Source organism: Mya arenaria, chromosome 8 (genome assembly GCF_026914265.1).
Source record: "Mya arenaria isolate MELC-2E11 chromosome 8, ASM2691426v1".
Taxonomy (NCBI): Eukaryota; Metazoa; Mollusca; class Bivalvia; order Myida; family Myidae; genus Mya; species Mya arenaria.
In genome coordinates, this window is record NC_069129.1 from 65,158,517 (window position 1) to 65,178,602 (window position 20,086).

General features: G+C 38.9%; 3 protein-coding genes across 4 annotated transcripts; 1 reads left to right on the forward strand and 2 right to left on the reverse strand.

Moving 5' to 3' along the window:
* The first annotated feature begins 553 nt into the window (after nucleotides 1-553).
* Nucleotides 554-2,059, forward strand: LOC128244480 (solute carrier family 49 member 4 homolog). The gene has a single exon (XM_052962482.1). It carries the CDS (start codon nucleotides 554-556, stop codon nucleotides 2,057-2,059), a length of 1,506 nt encoding a protein of 501 aa, XP_052818442.1.
* A 767-nt stretch (nucleotides 2,060-2,826) lies between these two features.
* Nucleotides 2,827-9,874, reverse strand: LOC128242090 (transmembrane protein 180-like). Its single transcript, XM_052959133.1, has 5 exons — nucleotides 9,734-9,874; nucleotides 6,360-7,300; nucleotides 5,971-6,125; nucleotides 5,313-5,396; nucleotides 2,827-4,880 (listed from the first exon to the last, which is right to left on the reverse strand). The coding sequence occupies exons 2-5, from the start codon at nucleotides 7,248-7,250 to the stop codon at nucleotides 4,586-4,588; spliced, it is 1,425 nt and encodes a 474-aa protein (XP_052815093.1). The 5' UTR covers nucleotides 7,251-7,300; nucleotides 9,734-9,874; the 3' UTR covers nucleotides 2,827-4,585.
* A 4,398-nt stretch (nucleotides 9,875-14,272) lies between these two features.
* Nucleotides 14,273-18,225, reverse strand: LOC128243828 (transmembrane protein 180-like). 2 transcript variants are annotated; one of them, XM_052961796.1, is made up of 6 exons: nucleotides 18,207-18,225; nucleotides 18,023-18,080; nucleotides 16,225-17,161; nucleotides 15,869-16,023; nucleotides 15,117-15,200; nucleotides 14,273-14,737 (listed from the first exon to the last, which is right to left on the reverse strand). In XM_052961796.1, exons 3-6 carry the CDS (start codon nucleotides 17,113-17,115, stop codon nucleotides 14,482-14,484), a joined length of 1,386 nt encoding a protein of 461 aa, XP_052817756.1. In that variant the 5' UTR covers nucleotides 17,116-17,161; nucleotides 18,023-18,080; nucleotides 18,207-18,225; the 3' UTR covers nucleotides 14,273-14,481. The 2 variants fall into 2 exon arrangements, with proteins under 2 accessions (XP_052817756.1, XP_052817755.1); XM_052961795.1 differs by lacking the exon at nucleotides 18,207-18,225 and having other exon boundaries at nucleotides 18,023-18,125.
* Between the last annotated feature and the right edge of the window lie 1,861 nt (nucleotides 18,226-20,086).

Here is a 20,086-nt window from a genome sequence, read left to right on the forward strand (position 1 = left end):
TACAGTTAAAGCTAACAGTCTTTCACATTAGCTTGCTGTTTGGTTTTGTATTCCTGTCGCATCGCAACATCGTAATTTTCCAGGCGTAACCTCGTTTTTGGCGTAACTATCGTAGGGACACTTGTCACATATTTCCACCCGTAGCTTGTCACTTTTAAGCAGACATCTTACTGCAACGGGGTCCTGGTCGTCAGCAGCAAGCACTTATAGTCAGCCGAACTCCTGAAACATATCAATGGTCATGCACTCATGCTTATAATTTACCACGTGTACTGCAATAAATAATTTTCGGCTGTGAAATTATATTAGGAATATCACATTCAGGTCACCATGACCGGATATTACTAGTACGTGCATGGAATTGTTAAACAAATTTACACGTCACAGGCGCATTAACTTGCATAATTATAATATAATTATAGTAATATGACCTTCAACCCCATGTACTTGTACATATTGCATTTCTAAGATACTTAGAATAGTAATAGTTACCGCACGTACAAGTAATTTTTGGACATGTGATCTTAATATGGTAGTTTTGTCCGAGTAAATTATGGAAAACTGCAAAGAAACAAACCCATTATTAGAAAATCTAAACCATGTGACGGGATTTGTAAAAGCTACAAACCATGGCGTTGGAAAGAACGTGTCTTCCGCGGGTGTCTTTTCCGGAGAGACACGGGTGTACCGTCGCCGCTGGTGGGTAATGTTCCTGTTTTGCTTTGTCGGATGCGTGGAATCCATGATCTGGAATACGTGGGGACCCGTGGCCGCCGCGGCGGAAGTCGGGCTTGGGTGGAAAGACGGAAATGTCGCCACGGTGGTCAACCTGGCTAACATCAGTTATTTGATCGTCGCTATACCCATGTGCATGTTGATGGACACCAAAGGTCTCCGATTCGCCATGTTGCTTAGCGCCTCGCTACTGGTTTTCGGCAGTGCCATCCGATGTATATCGCTGGACCCTTTGGCCATTACCACCACCTCGTACATATGTGGGCTAATACAGGGGATCTCGGCCTCTGTGCCATTCTCAGGCCCGTCCTTACTGGCAGCTGTCTGGTTTCCGCCCCAACAGCGACCCGTCGCCACCGCCGTCGGTTCGTTCTGCAACTACCTGGGTGTTTCGATGTCGTTCATCGCTGGACCTTACTTAGTTCCGGACCCGTTCTACTCGTGCACGAATGTATCCATTGACAATACAAATACCACGCCATCGAATTTAAGTATAAAGAGTTCATTAGAAACTGTGCTTAATAGCTCTGAATGTAGCGTAGAAAATATTTCCGAGATTCGAGCCGGTATTACGTACTTGCTTTATTTTCATGCGGGGACAATGGTGGTGGCTCTTGTGTTACTTATTCTGTACTTTCCAGCAAAGCCACCTCGTCCGCCTAGTATATCAGCATCGATTCAGCGTACAGATTACAAGGAGGCTATGGCCACCATATTAAAGAACGGCCCTCTGTGGTTAGTAGCTATTGCTGGTGCCCTTCCTATTGGTATAGTCGGCACATGGATAGCTATACTTGATGTCGTGTTAAAACCCATTGGAGTGCTACAAAAGGACGCCGGATGGATTGGTTTCTGGCATACTTTAACCGGATGTTTCTCTGGAATATTTATAGCCAAATTTTCTGACTTATTTAACCGGCGTCGAAAACTATTTCTGATGCTGCTGTTTGTATGTGCGGCCGGATGTGCCATATGGTTTGCCCTGTTAACCAAGGGGACTATACCCTACGACCTGGCGCAGCTGTACGCTGCGGGGATTCTCCTAGGAGTCTTCATTAACGGGACCACGCCGCTCTTTTACGATATATCGGCGGAGGCATCCTACCCGGTGGCGGAAGGCGTCACCGGCGGATTTTATACGTCTATCAACAACGTGTTCGGTGTCGTATTTCTGTCGCTGGTATCCGCTCCAGCCCTGGGAACGGCCTGGATGAACTGGGCGGTTCTCGCAGCCATCCTGGTAGCGCTGCCACTCCTGGCGGTCTTTCCGGAGACATACAAACGGACCGACATCGATCTTAATCGTAATACACTCATTGGATAGTTTTACACACTAATCCAGGAGTAACAGACGACGTTGATATAATGGACACGGAAGTCAATATTGGCGTTTCATTAAATACGCACAATTATTTCTCCATTTGGTATTTTATTGTTCATAAACAATTTATTATTACACTCATTTAAATGTTTTAAGTGTATGTAATAAAAAGCTCATTGAACTTACAGTAAAAGTGCGATGTCAAGTGAAAATATCTGCACTCGTTCTTACGCGTAAAAATACTACGCTCCATAACTCGTGCAGACGTGTTCCTATATATTCATTAACCTTTACGTGTGTTATGACGTATGGCGCTACATTCATTAAATGTAGTTGTGGGGATATTCAACACAAAACTACTAAGCAAGTTCATCAAACCTGTATAAGTTAATAAACCTTTTGCTTTACTAAGGTTTGTGCATGCTAGTCTACTATATGATATGTTGGCATTGTGAACACAATAATGACATCACAGCGTTCGACAATAACGGTGGAACAAAATCCAGCCATATATGAGTTAGTCAAGCGATTATTGGGTGTTTGTGGAGTTGGATTGCGCGAATATGAATTAAGTAATACATTCAAAAAGCAATCTTTTTGGGAGTTATCCACTTTTTTCTAAGGCGCTTCTCTATTAAGAAACACAGGGGAAATACGTAAAACTGTATGCAAATAGTTCATGCGTTTTCCGTGAAGCCCTTAACATTTTATGAGTTTGTCTTGTTTGGGAGCTCCCCGGTTATAGCGAAAATAATACATAACTTACAAACTGAAAACACACAGTTTATTTCGAATTAACTTTACATAAATATAACGTAGCAAAATCTTGAAAACAAAGTAAAAAGCATGGCACTGTAGCTGAAATAAAATATCAACATAATTCATCAGAAATCAACAACCGAGTAGAACTGTGAACAGAAGAATTCACACAATGCTATGCATACATTATTAACATGTTGAGCATTTCTGTGAAACTGGGGCCTGAGTTTCAAGGCGGCCACTAATTTACAAATTAACACAGCACCACAGGTCACAGGTCAAAGTTCAGAAATAGTTTATGTTGAGTGCTGGGACTTGTTGGTCACATTATCAACATGTGTACAGAGTTTCAGTATCAGGGTGGAAAAAAGATTGCGATTGTAGTTTGTTTCTGCAAGATGCTATCAAATCCTAACATACGAGTTAAGTGTCAATTAAGTTAGGATTGTTCACTGCATTTTTATCAATGTATACTGAACTAGCGCGGAGTAGTACGTCATTTTTATGAACGCCGTTTTCTGTCAATTTATGAAGATTACGCGTACAATAAATTTGCGACGATGAAAGCTCAAAATTAAGTAACCAATTTAACCATGTTTCATTAATAAAAGTATGGTCTGAAAGTACATAAGTCAAACATTAAAATGGTCTTCATTTTTGTTTGCTTTCAATAACAACGGACGTTCTTCTAGAAAGAAAGCTGACGTTCATATTTTATGAGCCTATTTTCTGACATCATCTTAAAGAATTGTAGTAACTTATACACTAGCTAGGGCTTTTATTTTTTTATTTTCTATGTCTTCAGAATATCCAACAACATCAAATTCAAGTAGTTCAACGCCAAACTTTCTCAAAATGGTAGTTAAATAGCTTCTCTTTAGACGTCTGTTCATCTGGATACAGTATATTTCTAATCATTAATTGGGGGTTAACAGTACAACTACAAAATCTCGCCGTTGCACCATTGGATCATATTTATATAAGATGTCAATTTCTGGCTCAAAGTATTATTCTTCAAAATAACAGTAAAATATTTAATAATCTGACCAAATATTTCTATATGGCAATGTAAGTCATTTTTACACCAGTACGTTTCACCACGGACCTATAAACCAGTGGTCCGTGGTTTCACCAATTATATATACTGTACACACAGTCTATGATTGTTATTTTTTTCATTTCACAAATTTCATATCTGGAAAATATAGAATAGGTAAAACGTATTAGTCGTGTATTGTACATTTGATGTATGCATGATCATGTTTCAGTGGTCAATAACTGTTTCATAATTTTTGCGATTTTAAATACTCATCATTTGTTTAATAGTTATACCGCCAACTGATCAAAAAATACATACATACACTGCACTAAACATTTTTTTATTTACGTTGACGTCAAAAACGCCGTTTGAGCGTTACACTTGTAAGCCTAACCTTTTGACGTTACGTCTACGGAATTCGAATCTACTTAGCTATACATGTAATAGTAAAATACAGCATACTTGGCCTCGACATCAAGACTACCTAAAATAACGGGCAGGAATCTGGCGTACCAAAAGGTGGGGTGTGTGGTGGGTGTGGTGGTGGTGTTGGTGGGGCTTGGGGGCTTGACATCCTCCACTATCTTTACGGTTTATAAAAAATTGTTTGTGCACCATAACGACGCCGACAATTATTGTCACAGCTATAGAACTCTTCTTATTATTCCGCTTTGTTTCCGAAAATCAGACAAGCTTAAATAGCACATAGCGAAGTGTTTATATCGTGAAAATCACAGAGACTCTTTCCCACTTATCAGCAGAGTCACATCAACAGATTTCTTCTCCCTGATGGAATAGAATGACCAGGCCACGAACTGGATACACCCGAGCACGAGCGGATACATACACAGCAGCAGGAACATGATATGGTGCAGGGACGCCGTCTCCGCTGGTCCCAGCGAGTCCTTGTTCAGCTGTTCGTAGCCGTACTTGTTCAGCATCCAGACGACAAACATCGGCGATAGAGAAATGGCGGGCTTCACCACGAGCGCGTTGCTGCCAAATACCATTGACGTCACTGGGTGTCTGCGGTGCATACATTATAATTAATACGTTACTTGTGACAGCGTCTTCCGTTTATCATTAACAAAATTCAGAAACAAATGAATGTGCTATTTAAAATATTTTTTTATATCAACAGGATGAATTTGATTCAGAATCACAAAAAGGTTTCCATGTTATAAAGCTGTGTGCACGACGACGACTAGGACGACGCCGACGTCGAGGTAGTGGCTATCTTTCATAACTTGAACAGACATGCCATGCACATGGACTGGGAGAAAAACGAGCGCTCAGGGAAAGACAGTTCTAACTCCATAAATATAGGCGTACTATATGTCTCAAAATGTCCATTCTAGAATTTCTGAAAACAACAAGTTTTCCTAAAATAACTATCGTAAACGTGACATTTAACTGCATACATTACGTTTAATTGTTGACGTACAACCAACTCCGTACCTGCGTCCGTAGCGCACGAGATCTTTGTCGGCGATGTCTGAGAGGGGGAGGTTGAATAGTCCGTACACACTGTTCGCCAGGCAACTGTACGTGAATAAAAGGCGATAATGGCATAATACTCGGAAAACAACAACAATAAGAACAACAGTAGAATGGGATAATCATAATGTCTACTACTGCGACACAGTTGATTAAGTACTCCGGAAAAATCATTTCTGTGAAATTGCGATCCGGCCTGCGGTTTTGACTAGTTGTGAAAACAAGTCGCCTGCACCGGCTAAGTTTTATCGAATCAACATGGCTCGGAGGAAAAGGCCACCTTTGGAACATATTTTGTGAAATTATTTTAAATCTAGCCAACGAATGCTGAGGAGAAGATTTTGAAAAAACTTTGGGTTGCCAATGGTTTAGAAGTAGAAGTTGTTTGACGGAAAATGTTGGTGACAGACGACGGACAGCTCCCTATCACAACAGCTTTCCCTTGAGCACAAAAACTAGACGGCGGAACAATTGCTTTGTGTTTGCATCTGAACAACCATTTACAGGTATAAAAGCGTGCTTCGAAATTATCAAGTTTAGTTATAAAAGGTTACTTCGTAATAATAAATTCAAAATTTAAAACATGGATGCTTCGACCTATTTTTCAGTTAATGCTTACTAATCAATGAGCAAGAACGCCATGATACACCAGTGGTTGATGGGCCCCAGGATGAGGAAGGCGAGGCCCAGCACCATACTCAACACCTGGCTTGTCCGGATCAGCCGGAAGTACCCAAACCGCCTCACAACCGGCGTACCCAGTATCGTCAACAGCTGCGACGAACAAGCAAATTATATGACAAGACATTTCAGTATTTGTGTTTGTATGCACTTAAAAAGCAATGTTTCGAAACAAGTTGTTGTTTAATAGTATGGCCATCAGGTACGTCTGAATTCAATAAAAGTGATGCTTTTGAAAATCACTTTGGAAAATTTTGGAACACTAAAGTTATACAAACGTACTATAAAAGTGCATAAGCAAAAGGGCCTTTATCAAAATTATAAAACCTGCGCCAACGTTCCGTGCGTCCCATAGAAGACACTGCGGACAAACGGTGAAATGGCACCATTAGCAATGAGTTGGTCGCAGAATATGGCGAAGAAGTTCGATAGGAATGTACGGTGAAATTCTTGGAAAAAGTTCGTCACCACAAATGCCAGAAAGTCCCTGTTTAACATGATTTGCTTCGATAACATAAAGTATGAAAACTCCTGTGATTTCAATTCAGGTGTGTTCCCTTTCTGAACTTGGTCTTGGTGCTCGATATCTTGAGCAGTGTGGGCGTGTTTACCACAATATCGCATCAGCAAACAACTTATAATCGCTATCACGATGCAGGTATTCTGAAAAGCCTGAAAGTTCTCTAGCTGGTCAGACATGTACTGGAGAATGAGGATACTGGACGAACCCAGCACACTTCCGATCTGGCCGTACTTCACCATTCGCAGTCTCTCGTTCTCATCCTTGGATATCTCGGTAAAAAGGCAGCAGGCGGCCAGGCCGACATACGTGAACATTGTGTCCCAGAAGCAGAGGGCCACGATCAGGTGCATGCCCGTCACCCAGGGAGCCATAGTGACCGGGTCTCCCCAGGAGAACCACGGCACAAGATAAGACAGAGCAAAGAGCGGTGCGGCGTACAACACACTTTCCCGCCGTGTCTTTGTGAACCGGAAGTTTGTACTGTCCTGAAGGTAGGCAAACAACGGGTCATTGATAGCGTTCCAAATGAGAAACAACGTCTGGGCAACCTGAAACCATCCCTCTTGTATATGGTAGATATTCAGGAAAACCTTTACATAGTAAAATCCGAATGACGAGCTAATCATACCGAACCCCATGTTCAGAGCGGCCAGCGCGAAGATACGGGAGTTGATGGAGCGCGCGGAACGTTGCATGGTGGCGTCGGATTGTGCTGCGTCAAACTCCGGTTACACGGGGTGGCAGTCTGTAATAAAGGCATAAACGTAAGGTGTATTGACATGTTCATTGATGTCCGGCAATAATAAATATTTGTTAAAAAGTGTACAGATACTTTAATTAACTTATACATGATGCATAGCCAAAGTCCAGCAGCTAATTGTATAAAGCTGGTTATTTCTTTGGTTTGGTTCAAGTTAGCCTAAAGGCTTATCAATTAGTCACTATTACTTTAAATATTACTGTTGACATGATCACCTATAATATCATTTGCAAATCTCAAAACATACATTGATTAAACTTTGTAAAACTTCAAAAACAGGCAAGTTCAGTAAAAGAACCCAGGTACACAAGTGTTTATGAATATTTGTTCTTGTAAGCAGTGTTTCTTCACGATATATTTTAGGGATGTAGGCCGTAACGGGGTGGGTCAGGGAGAAGTGACCCCCCCCCCCCTTTGTATTTCATTACCGAGGGTACATTATGACGTAACTTTCATAATCTTGTCAGGTGCAAAAGTATTAGTAAATCGAACTCAAAATAATAAGAAAACAAATGGATGTAAGGTATGTAAAATTTAATGACTTCTAATAATAGTTTCATAATTAAATATTTTTATACATTATATGCACATATACAGGTGAAACAAATGCAAACACATATCATAGTTAAAAAGAAAAGTCAGCGAATTTTGCCTCGTGCCCACCGCGTCACGACCACGTCATAGTCGTATTGCTGCACGTAAGCACCCTCCATGGAGATAATTAGGAGAGAGTTCCGGGTGTCGTTGCCTAAGCGCATCCGCTGGCTCGCCTTTACCTGCTTTCACACGACTGTAGGGATGGCAACAATGTCCTCCATTCCAACTTTGAAAGGACCGACGACCCGTTCCAAAAAACCTTTCATTGTCAGCCTCCTAAAAGTCTCATCAAGCAACATGCTTTATAATTGAATATACCATCTCGGGTGATGATCAACCAGGAAAACGTCTGCTTTCAGCTGTCGTATATCCCAGTTTTCCGTTGCTTGGTTGGCGTCATCGGAGACGGGGCCGACGTCTGTACTGTAAGAGGTCGCCGACTTTTGTACATATCTTTGAGAAATAATCTAAAGGGCCTGAATCTGAGTTTTTCGTCAGTTGGACCTTTTGAAGACGAAAGGCCAGTCTTTGGGAAAATTGACTGTCGCTCAGTTCTGGAATTTTATAGGATTTTATTAATTTTATATAAAAGTGAACAATAAATAAAAGATCAGTCGGCACACTTATTAAATCTACATTCTTTGATTTAAATTAATAAAAACCCTGATTTCACATTCAGTTTCAAACATTAAAAGTTTGGAGAATTTTAATGGTACAGTTTTTGCTTGTTAATCGATTAACAGCGTTTTAGTTTGGAAACTAAACGGAGCAGCGCTAATTAATCTGACAATAAATGGAGCGCAAAATTTGAACACAGCCTTTCCGTACTGATGATGCAGATTAAAGATCAGTTTCACGGTTATGCATACTATTTATTACATGTCGCGTGCCAGGATTACAGCATAGACTTATACACCATTTTCAGTGGTATTCTATACATGCATATATACATATATACGAGAAAACGACGATGTTGTAAGATAAGTTGCTCCGACAACTAATGAAACGCTCATCGTAGCTTCCACTGTCGACTACCTCAATATGTATCAAATTAAGTCAGTGAAGAGATAATGCTCATCAATAAAAAGAGCAAGCTTGTTAATAGGGGTGCACAATTAATTTAAACCCTATATTACAAAATACACGTTTAAACACTACGATTAATTAATACCGTATAATTTAAAATTTTACAAACTACATCCACTGATGTACCGGCATACATGGTAGGAAAAGGCCGAGATGTTCGAAATGCCTTATGAACTTGTAACTAATAGTCATACCTTTTGGGACAGAACCTTGTAACCGAGTGTTTAACTTGTACGTAAAAAAACTGTTTTGATTTTGTATCCCTGTTGCAAGTCAGCGCATACACTAAAAGTAAGGAACCAAACAGCAACATGCCGCAAACGATTTTACTGAACGCATGGATGGATTTGATTGTTTCGTATACATGTATAACGATAACCCTCATCTCTTGACTACCTAGATATCTATTTTATTATAGTCAATAAAATGCTTTGCTTATAAATAACAAAAGCAAGCCTGTTAACATGGCCACGTCTTATTAGATTGCGGGGTTGTGGGGGTAGTGTGCAGAAACTCGAAATGTAACCCTCATTAAAGCGTATATCACTGCAGACGGGACCCCCGGTTTAAAGTGCACCGAAATGTTTTACTTGGCTCGGATGGCAATTTGTCATTTTTAGTGGAGATGCCGGTGACCATCCAGGATTTTTTCTGTGTACTGTTTCATAGTGTATAGTCCAGGCTTAACATATTTAAAAAGCCTGTGTGGCATTTTAAAATGAATATGGATCTAACCTGCGATCCCTGGGTTGACCGTCGTCACGTGCTTTACCATCCGCCACAATTTTTGGCTGCATATAACGCACTATATTTATGAAATTGTTATAACGATTTTGTAAACAGACATGAATGTACATTGTTCCACATTGTGTACGTGTGTCTGGACTTGATTGTTAACCGATTATACCGGCAGTATATCTCCTCACAATTTTATAGTAAAACTGATTTAATACATCATCTTTTCAGAAGACTCATGTGATATTACGGTAAAGGCTATTTCATGTATAAGTGCATGTTGATTTTATCTTCTTTTTATTTTATATTTCTTATTGTATTTTCTTGTTATGTACGATGTGCTACTTCAGTAAGTACTGCCTGATTAACTTTCAAAAAACTGTTTGTATGTTTTAGTTGAATTATGTTATTAACTGTTTAAATTTGCGCGTGCAAACTTCTTTTACCTGATTTTGATAAAAAAAAGAGAAGTTTTTCGTGATTATCAGACGGATAACTTCAATCAACCGTCAAACAACTTCCAAAAAAGTAAATATTTCACGAATTATAGAGGGACAAAAATAGTGAGCTTAGCTTAATCGTGGTATAATAGACTTTTAAAAGCAGTTTCGAGAAATCGATTTTACTTAGTGAAAACCTGATCAGAAATATCCCGTTTCGTGCAGCTGAAGGGCCGAAGGCGCTTTTGTATTTAAAACATACAGGATAATTTTAAGGAATGAATTGCGGGGTTGATGTCATTATCGGGGTATGAACGCAATTGGGCTGGTCTAAGTGTGTGGAGTCCACGCGTACTTTGACCAGCCCAATTGCGTTTATATCCACGATGATGACATCAACCCCGCAATTCATTCCTTATATTTACACAATAGTTCATTTTTTTTCATTCAAGAAACGTTAAAAAATACAACATTTCATTTAAGATAACCTTTCAGTAATCGATTCTTACCCATTCTGTAAATAGAACGACCCGACTGTAACCGGAAACATTTTTTCAAATGACGTCACAAAATTTAACGCGGGAAAAGATAAATCACTTGAAATCACTTTTAAACGTAAAATTGAACCATTTTGGGCAACAATACGTTTAAAATATAATAACTTAACACTTCCTAAAATGTCGATTTATATGTTATGGGACCTGCTGACACAATACAAACAATAACAAGATCAATAGTTTTCGTGTAATTGTTATGCGATGAATTGCGATCCGAACATTTCCGAAGATGTTGTGTTCATCGATTGATAAACGCAATTGCCAAAAGGCAGTTCATTCAAGGAATGGAAGTTGGTGTAAATATATACGTATAACTGTGTGTGCAAATAATTCCTGTGTTTCTTGTGGAGTTGAGAACGACGTTAACCTTGTATATATGGATTTGTCTCGTTTGGGAGCTGCCCGGCTAATGAGACCAACCCGCTTTTAGACAATTTTGTCTAAGTCCCATAGGTGGTCTGAATAGAGGGGCTTTTATTGAATAACAAACTGTTGATTTGTTATAGTTCATCTATATTAAAATGAACGCGACCAGCGACGGTTCCTTGAATTCACGTTTGTGCTGAAAGGGTCGGAGAACGGCAAACATGCCCCTCCCATGGGGTCAATTAAAATGTATGTATGATTATGGACATAATTCAGAACATCCACTCTCATTCAATCCATATTAACAACCAATCACCGAGGATGGTGCAGGTGGCCTCTCCGAGCACTCACAAATTTGAGCACTCACAAATTTCCCACTCACACAAAAAAGGAGTCGCACTCACACCTACCTTTCACTCGAAAATATCTGAGCCGTCATGTTATTACGCAGGAAATACATTTTATCAAAATCATTTCAAAACTGCACTAAACAACAAAGATTTCTGTTGGTGCCATTTTCGCCATTTAAGCCTTACCCTTGGTAGCCTTACCTTTTGACGTTACGTGTACGGACTTCTAATCTAATTAGCTATATTTAAAGATTGATTTTTTTCTTTCGCTTATGCTGTATGAACGCAGAACGACACGCGAGCAAATTCCATGAATTTTGCTCCCTCACCCTACTGCGTTCAGCACAAACGGAAGAAAACAAGCGATCAATACTTGTATTTACATTTTAAAGGAAATATCCATTGTGATTAAACATTAGAAGTCACATCTGCAATTGAGTACTTGTTTTTAAAAAGTATAACAGACAAGATACGTTTGTAGTAAAGAAAAGCTGATATTTTAACTTCGTATATCATTGGTTAAATGACGTCGTGCTTATCCAATTGGAGTGCAATATTAAAATAAACAATGACGTCATAACTCCTTGCGTGATTTACAATATAAACGTCAAGCTTTATCTGTACAAATGATTAGGTGAATGTAAATATTTAGTAATATTAGTAGAATATTTATACTTGGCAACCGGACTACTGATCTAAAAGAACGGACCGGACTCTGGTGTACACAAACGGCGTGTTAGTGGTGGGGTTGGTGGTGGGGTTGCCTGGTGGTGGGAAGATGGGGTTTAAATGCCTCCACTATCATAACAGTTAATAATTAAAACAAAAGGTAATTTCGGTTTTGCACGACGTCGGCAGCAAAGCTATACCACCCTTCTTATTTTTCCGCGTTGTCTTCGACTAGGGTAAACTCATATAGTAGCATTCACAAGGAATCTTTTTCACTTATCAGCAGAGCCACATCAACAGATTTCTTATATAATAATAATAATAATAATAATAATAATAATAATAATAATAATAATAATAATAACAACAACAACAACTTTATTTAACGAAGGTTACATACTAAGTGTACAATCATTACAGATATACTACTTATTTCCAGCATGACCTTCACACAAAAAGTATTACAAAAACACAAACACTAAGTTACATATTAAGCAACATACAAAACATACAATCACACTGTCACTATCATACATTTCGACAAACACAACTCAGTTTAATAAGATGATTATAAATTACAATAATTTCATACTGTAAATAATGTAGATATATTCAGTAAAACCACATTCAATCAATATATTTTCAACATTTACATATTTGGTAGTATCCATTACAAGTTGTTGCAAGAATGTCATATACGTACATTAACACAATTCATGTAAACAATGAACTATTTATCATAATGTGAATTAAATAAAGTGTCAAGATTTTTTTCATGTGATAAAATTATTCTGCCAATAAGTAGCCTTTTAATGCATGTTTAAAGGCTGGTAGCTTATCTTGACATTTAATGTATGTAGGAAGAGAATTCCAAATTTTCATTGCTTTATAGGCACATTTATTTTTGATATAGTTTGTTCTAGGTTTTACAACAAAAAGATCCTTGTTTTCTGAAGAACGCAAGCTATAGTGCTCATTTTTGGCAAATGTTAACAATTCTGTGACACAGGCATCTGAATCATTGTTTGTTACTAAAATATTGTTTAAAACCATTTTGGGTACAAACAATGAGATTAACAACACATCTGAAGATATTTAGTGTCTTTGATATACAAAAAAGAAACAAGGTATGTAACTCAAACTTACCCGATTTCACGGTAGAGTCCAGTTTTATGTAAATTTCTCAACCAACATATAAACAATCCATTTTTAAATAAGTGACATGGAAAGAAGAGTCAATTACCTTTAAAGTGGTGTGCGATATGTTGGTATAACTATATTGTCTTTAGACAAACAAGCATAATTCAATGTCAAATTCTCATGTTTTTCTTAAGTCGGAGAGTACAGCAAATTAAAATCTTCAATTTTCCCCGTGTAAACAGTACTGAACACAGACCTATTAAAGTTATTTTATGCTTCAGTGTAAAGATAAATTAATTCCATTCCATAATATCACGAAAAGACTAACATCACAATGTTAGAAACAACTGTATCAGTCTTTAAACTAAATCCTCTTTAAATTTCGTAGGCACCCGGCCATTTTACTGACAAGCGCCCAGATGATGTCATTGACATGTACATTTAACATCTTTGTACCGGCTTGAATGTGAGCCACACAAGCTTGGATGGGTCAAATACTCTTCTTTGGAGGTTGATCAGAAACATCTTAGCGCTGTCAGGAAAATGTCCGCCTCAAACAAAATTTTAAAGTGGATTTAATTTGAAGACTGATACGGTTCTTTCTTAAACTGTGGTGTTAGTCTTATTGTGATATAAAGGAATGGAATTAATTTATCTGTACACTGAAGCATAAAATAACTTTAATAGGTCTGTGTTCAGTACTGTTTACACGGGGAAAATTGAAGATTTTAATTTGCTGTACTCTTTCCGACTTAAGAAAAACATGAGAATTTGACATTGAATTATGTTTGTTTGTCTAAAGACAATATAGTTATACCAACATATCGCACACCATTTTAAAGGTAATTAACTCTTCTTTCCATGTCACTTATTTAAAAATGGATTGTTTATATGTTGGTTGAGAAATTTACATAAAACTGGACTCTACCGTGAAATCGGGTAAGTTTGAGTTACATACCTTGTTTCATTTTTGTATATCAAAGACACTAAATATCTTCAGATGTGTTGTTTATCTCATTGTATGTACCCAAAATGGTTTTAAACAATATTTTAGTGACAAACAATGATTCAGATGCCTGTGTTCTGTGAAGTACGAAGGAGTCAAACTTTTCATACTTTTGAAAACAAGTAATGAAAGATGATAATAGCACCTGTCTTCAAAAGATAGCAACCCTGACTGTTTGAATATGTTTCCACAGTGGCTAGTTCCCGACTTCATTATTAGCTTAATCGCTCTTCTCCCTGATGGAATAGAATGACCAGGCCACGAACTGGATACACCCGAGCACGAGCGGATACATACACAGCAGCAGGAACATGATATGGTGCAGGGACGCCGTCTCCGCCGGGCCCAGCGAGTCCTTGTTCAGCTGTTCGTAGCCGTACTTGTTCAGCATCCAGACGACAAACATCGGCGATAGAGAAATGGCGGGCTTCACCACGAGCGCGTTGCTGCCAAATACCATTGACGTCACTGGGTGTCTGCGGTGCATACATTATAATTAATACGTAACTTGTGACAGCGTCTTCCGTTTATTATAATCAAAGTTCAATAAAAATGAATATGCTTTTTTAAGTATTAAACTGTCTTTCTATCAACAGAATTATTTGATTCAGTATCACGAAAAGGTTTTCGAGTTATTATAAAGCTGTGTGCACGACGTCAACGACTACGATGGCGCCCACATCGGGGTAATTTGACCAACATGCCATGCACTAGGAAAACAAGGAGTTACGTATGTCTCGAAATGTCCTATCTCGTATTTCTAAACAAAATAAGTTTTCCATATCTCGGTTAAACTATTGTGAACGTGACATTAAACTGCCCACTTACAGCATAAGTGTACAACACACACCGTACCTGCGTCCGTAGCGCACGAGATCTTTGTCTGCGATGTCTGACAGAGGGAGAGTGAATAGTCCGAACACACTGTCCGCCAGGCAACTGAACGTGAAAACAAAGCAAGCATGGCGTAATACTCGAAAAACAACAACAACAATAAAAACAACAATAAAACAACAATAGAATAAGGGAAAAGGGATGTCAACCAGTAAGATACAGTTGATAAAGGGCCCTGGAGAAACATTTCTGTGAAATTGAAATCAGATTTCCGAGTAGAAAACAAGCCCCGCCACATGCCGGCCAAGTTTTTTACGAACCAACCAGGCTCGAAGGAATTCGATAATAGGCCACCTTTGGTTGCCATAGCAATTAGAGCTCTCATGGAACCATTTTTTTCAGAAATCTGGAAGATGACCATTTAAGGAATATTCCTGGGCAATTTGGTTGGAATTGGCCTAGTGGTTTAGGAGTAGAAGTTGTTTGACGGAAAATGTTGGTGACGGACGACGAACAGCCCCCTATCACAACAGCTCACCCTTGAGCACGTGCTCAAGTGACTAAAAAGTAGACGATCTGAGAGAGTCGCCTATGGAACAATTGGTTTGTGTTTGCATCTGGAAAAAAATCTGAAGTTATAAAAGCGTGCTTCAAAATTATCAATATTAGTTTTTAAAAATAGAATTGATAATTTCGAACCGTGCTTTTATTCGTAATAATATATTCCTTTTTTAAAGATGAATGCTTTGACCTTTCTTTTAGTTTATGCTTACCAGTCAATGAGTAAGAACGCCATGATACACCAGTGGTTGATGGGCCCCAGGATCAGGAAGGCGAGGCCCAGCACCATACTCAACACCTGACTTGTCCGGATCAGCCGGAAGTACCCGAACCGCCTCACAACCGGCGTACCCAGTATCAAAATCAGCTGCAACGATAAAAAACGTTACAAGACATATCATTAGTATGTGTTTTATGCACTTAAATAAGCAGTGTCTATATAAAAGTATCATAGTATGGCGATTAGGTAGCTCTGAATCCATTCCAACTATTACTTCTGAGAATCTTGGAACAGTAAAGTTATACAAACGTCTTAACACGTACTATAAAAGTGCATAAACTATAAAACCTTGGCAAACGTTCGATGCGTCCCATAGAAGACATTGCGGACAAACGGTGAAATGGCACCATTAGCGATGAGTTGGTCGCAGAATATGGCGAAGAAGTTCGATAGGAATGTACGGTGAAATTCTTGGAAAAAGTTCGTCACCACAAATGCCAGAAAGTCCCTGTTTAACATGATTTGCTTCGATAACACAAAGTATGAAAACTCCTGTGATTTCAATTCAGGTGTGTTCCCTTTCTGAACTTGGTCTTGGTGCTCGATATCTTGAGCAGTGTGGGCGTGTTTACCACAATATCGCATCAGCAAACAACTTATAATCGCTATCACGATGCAGGTGTTCTGAAAAGCCTGAAAGTTCTCTAGCTGGTCAGACATGTACTGGAGAATGAGGATACTGGACGAACCCAGCACACTTCCGATCTGGCCGTACTTCACCATTCGCAGTCTCTCGTTCTCATCCTTGGATATCTCGGTAAAAAGGCAGCAGGCCGCCAGACCGACATACGTGAACATTGTGTCCCAGAAGCAGAGGGCCACGATCAGGTGCATGCCCGTCACCCAGGGGGCCATGGTGGCCGGGTCTCCCCAGGGGAACCACGGCACAAGATAAGACAGCGCGAACAGCGGTGCGGCGTACAGCACACTTTCCCGTCGTGTTTTCGTGAACCGGAAGTTTGTACTGTCCTGAAGGTAGGCAAACAACGGGTCATTGATGGCGTTCCAAATGAGAAACAACGTCTGGGCAACCTGAAACCATCCCTCTTGTATATGGTAGACATTCAGGAACACCTTCACGTAGTAAAATTTGAATGACGCGCTAATCATACCGAATCCCATGTTCAGAGCGGCCAGCGCGAACATTCGGGAGTTGATGGAACGCGCGGAACGTTGCATGGCGGCGTTGGATTGTGCTCAAACTCCAGTTAGAAGGGGTAGCAGTCTGTAATAAAGGCATAAATGTAGGGTTCATTGACACGTTCAATGATTCCCGGCAAAAATGAACATCCAGCCAATTGTATAAACTGGATAATTTATGCACAGGTTATCTTTTGGCTACGGTTTGCACATACAGGCGTTCCGTCATTGGCCCTCAGTAATTATTGGATAAATATTGACCAATCAATAGATAAACTGGCCAACTTTAACCAAATGAAAGAAATAACCAGTTTTATATTGGCTGCTGTGATATTGGTAAAATATAAAAAAAAATCTACCAACTTGTACATAATGCGTAGCCAAAGTTCAACTTGCATAAAGCTGGTTATTTCTTTGGTTAGGTCAAAATAAGCCTTTTTAAGGCTTAATAATTGGTCAATATCAATCCAAAAATGTCTGTTAACCAATCAAATTACTTTTGTGTGCAAACTAGCCAATATATGCATGTATAGAGCGTAAATCAGTGTCGCACGGGACACCCGGTATATAGTCCACCTTGTAACATCATACGGCAATTAATTAATTCCTCCCGCTATTTATAGTTCACCTTGTATAATAAGGCCAGCCAGCCAACACAGGCGGTCAGATTATCTCTAGCAGTCAGAGCTGTACCATCCTCACCAATATTATATGTATCAATAAATAGTTAAAACACATGTTGTCGTTCTTCATAACATAACACACCTAAATGGCCGCTAGAGACTTTTGATGACTTTTACTTGGCCCGGACTGGGACCAATGCCTACTCCCAGGCCCGGTTGACGATTGTGTGGATGCCGGTGATCCCTGCTTTTTATGGTGCATATAGCCTGTAAACATCATTAAAAAAGCCTAAACGGCGTTTAAGAATGACAATGGATCTAACCTGCGATCCGTGGGTTGACCGTCAAGTGTTTTACCATCTGCCACAATTATTGGCTTACCTGCAAAATTTAAGTACGTAATAAGACATGACATGTACATTGTTTACGTGTGTCTTGACTTAATTGTTAACCGATTAAAAGTACATGTGATTTAATATATTAATTAACCTTTCAGAAGACTCTTACAATATTCCGGTTAAGGCTATTTCACGTATTACTATAAGTACAGCTTAATATAGTGTAGCTTACAATCTTATAGATATTGATTTGATCTTCTTTTTATTTATTTATTTTTATTTATAGTTATTGTATCGTGTTTGTTATTGTGAACGCAGTTGGGCTTAATAACGTATACATAGAATTGTAGACGCACTCTTTGGTCTTGAAGAAGTTTTAGTACTTTCAAAGTGAGGCAACCCGGGCATTGACAACAAAGTGGACAGTTCCAATATGTTAACAGACTGGATGAAATGTCCTGTTCTCACAAATTTTTTTGTCAATGAACAGACTGCGAGTCTTGCTCTTCCTTTAAAATATACTGCATTTTTTACAGAAGTTAATGATTTTTAAGACACATGAACTATCAAATTTCTAAATTACAATTAGATATAAGACCAGACAAATGAGACCATATCCAATAGTCAGAGCTACACGGGACCAGTCTAGATGTCACTCATCGCAGGCCTCGCGGCAACAGCAGCAACAACAACAGCACTACAGTAGCATGAATGACGTAATCGAAAAATGAAAGGTACAAAATTGCAAGGATCCATACGAATTAAATGACAATAACCCCCCAGCTAGCAATCTATATGGGACCCATATGTGCACCTACATGGGTCCCACATCGACTGCCAATATGGGACCAATATGGGAGTGCTACCGGGTTCCACATGGATCCCATATGAGCTGCCCATAAACATGTAATACGGGACCCATGTGGGTCCTACATAGGCAGCCCTTTTACTCATTATGGGTCCCTCATGGGCAGCCCAGATACTTCCATTTTTAAATAAATAAATATTCGTTTTCCTAAAAATGCTGCAATTATGGAACCCATCTGGGACACTTATGGAGTTGACCACAGAGGTCCCATATGGGTACAATAATACCCATACGAGCTTGCCTAGAAATAGCCCATATGAGACCCATATTGTATATGCTTGTTTGTCGGGCCGCGGTTGAAAACTGTCATAGAGCGGCTACTTCTCAGTGCACAAGTATACATACATAAATATCCTTTTGGATCTGCATTATTTGCACAAACTCGTAAGGCCAAAAAAAATAAAATTGTTTGTTTAGGGTAACCTTCCCAAAATTTCTAGGTAGGGTAGGTAGGGATTTTTTTAAAGAAATAGAGGATATTTGTTTATTTCAGTGTAAGATCGTATTTTATTTCACGAGTGTCATAGAAAAACATATTTTCACGAGTGGCGAATATTTTTTTATTTTTTTATTTTTTTTCAAAATCTGTCGTAAGTTCAGAGTGTTTTCTTGCACATGGCAGTCTTTCCTACATTACTGTCATTGTCTGACTTTGTTTTATCATATAAACAATAATTCTGATTAAAATCTGCATTTATCCGCCCTTCGTAACTCTCTATTCGCTAACGAATATGTTTTTGCTCAGAAACGGAAAAAAAAGTTAGGGTCGGCGCATTTTCATAGGTAGGGTCGGGTTACCCGAAACGGACATATTTATTTTTAGGCCTAATAAAGTTCGTATTTAGTCGTACTTTTTTGGCATTTATTGATACAGTACACTGTACTTTTGGTTTACAATTTGCATTTTAGTTACATCATTAAATGTTTTATTTGTATTTCGAAAGACCCCGAGACTAATATTTACTTCGTCGCCATTATCAGTCTGTATTAAGTGACCACCACCTAACAGGATTTTTTTCGCTTCTTCAAAGATCATTACATGCGGGAATCATGGGGCATACTGCAGTTTCTTAATTAAACTTATGAATGCAAATAAATAAATTTATTCATTTCAAATATTTGGAGTTTCTACTATACAGTATTGACAATGTTTCTCGATTGTCGTTGTTCAATACTATTTT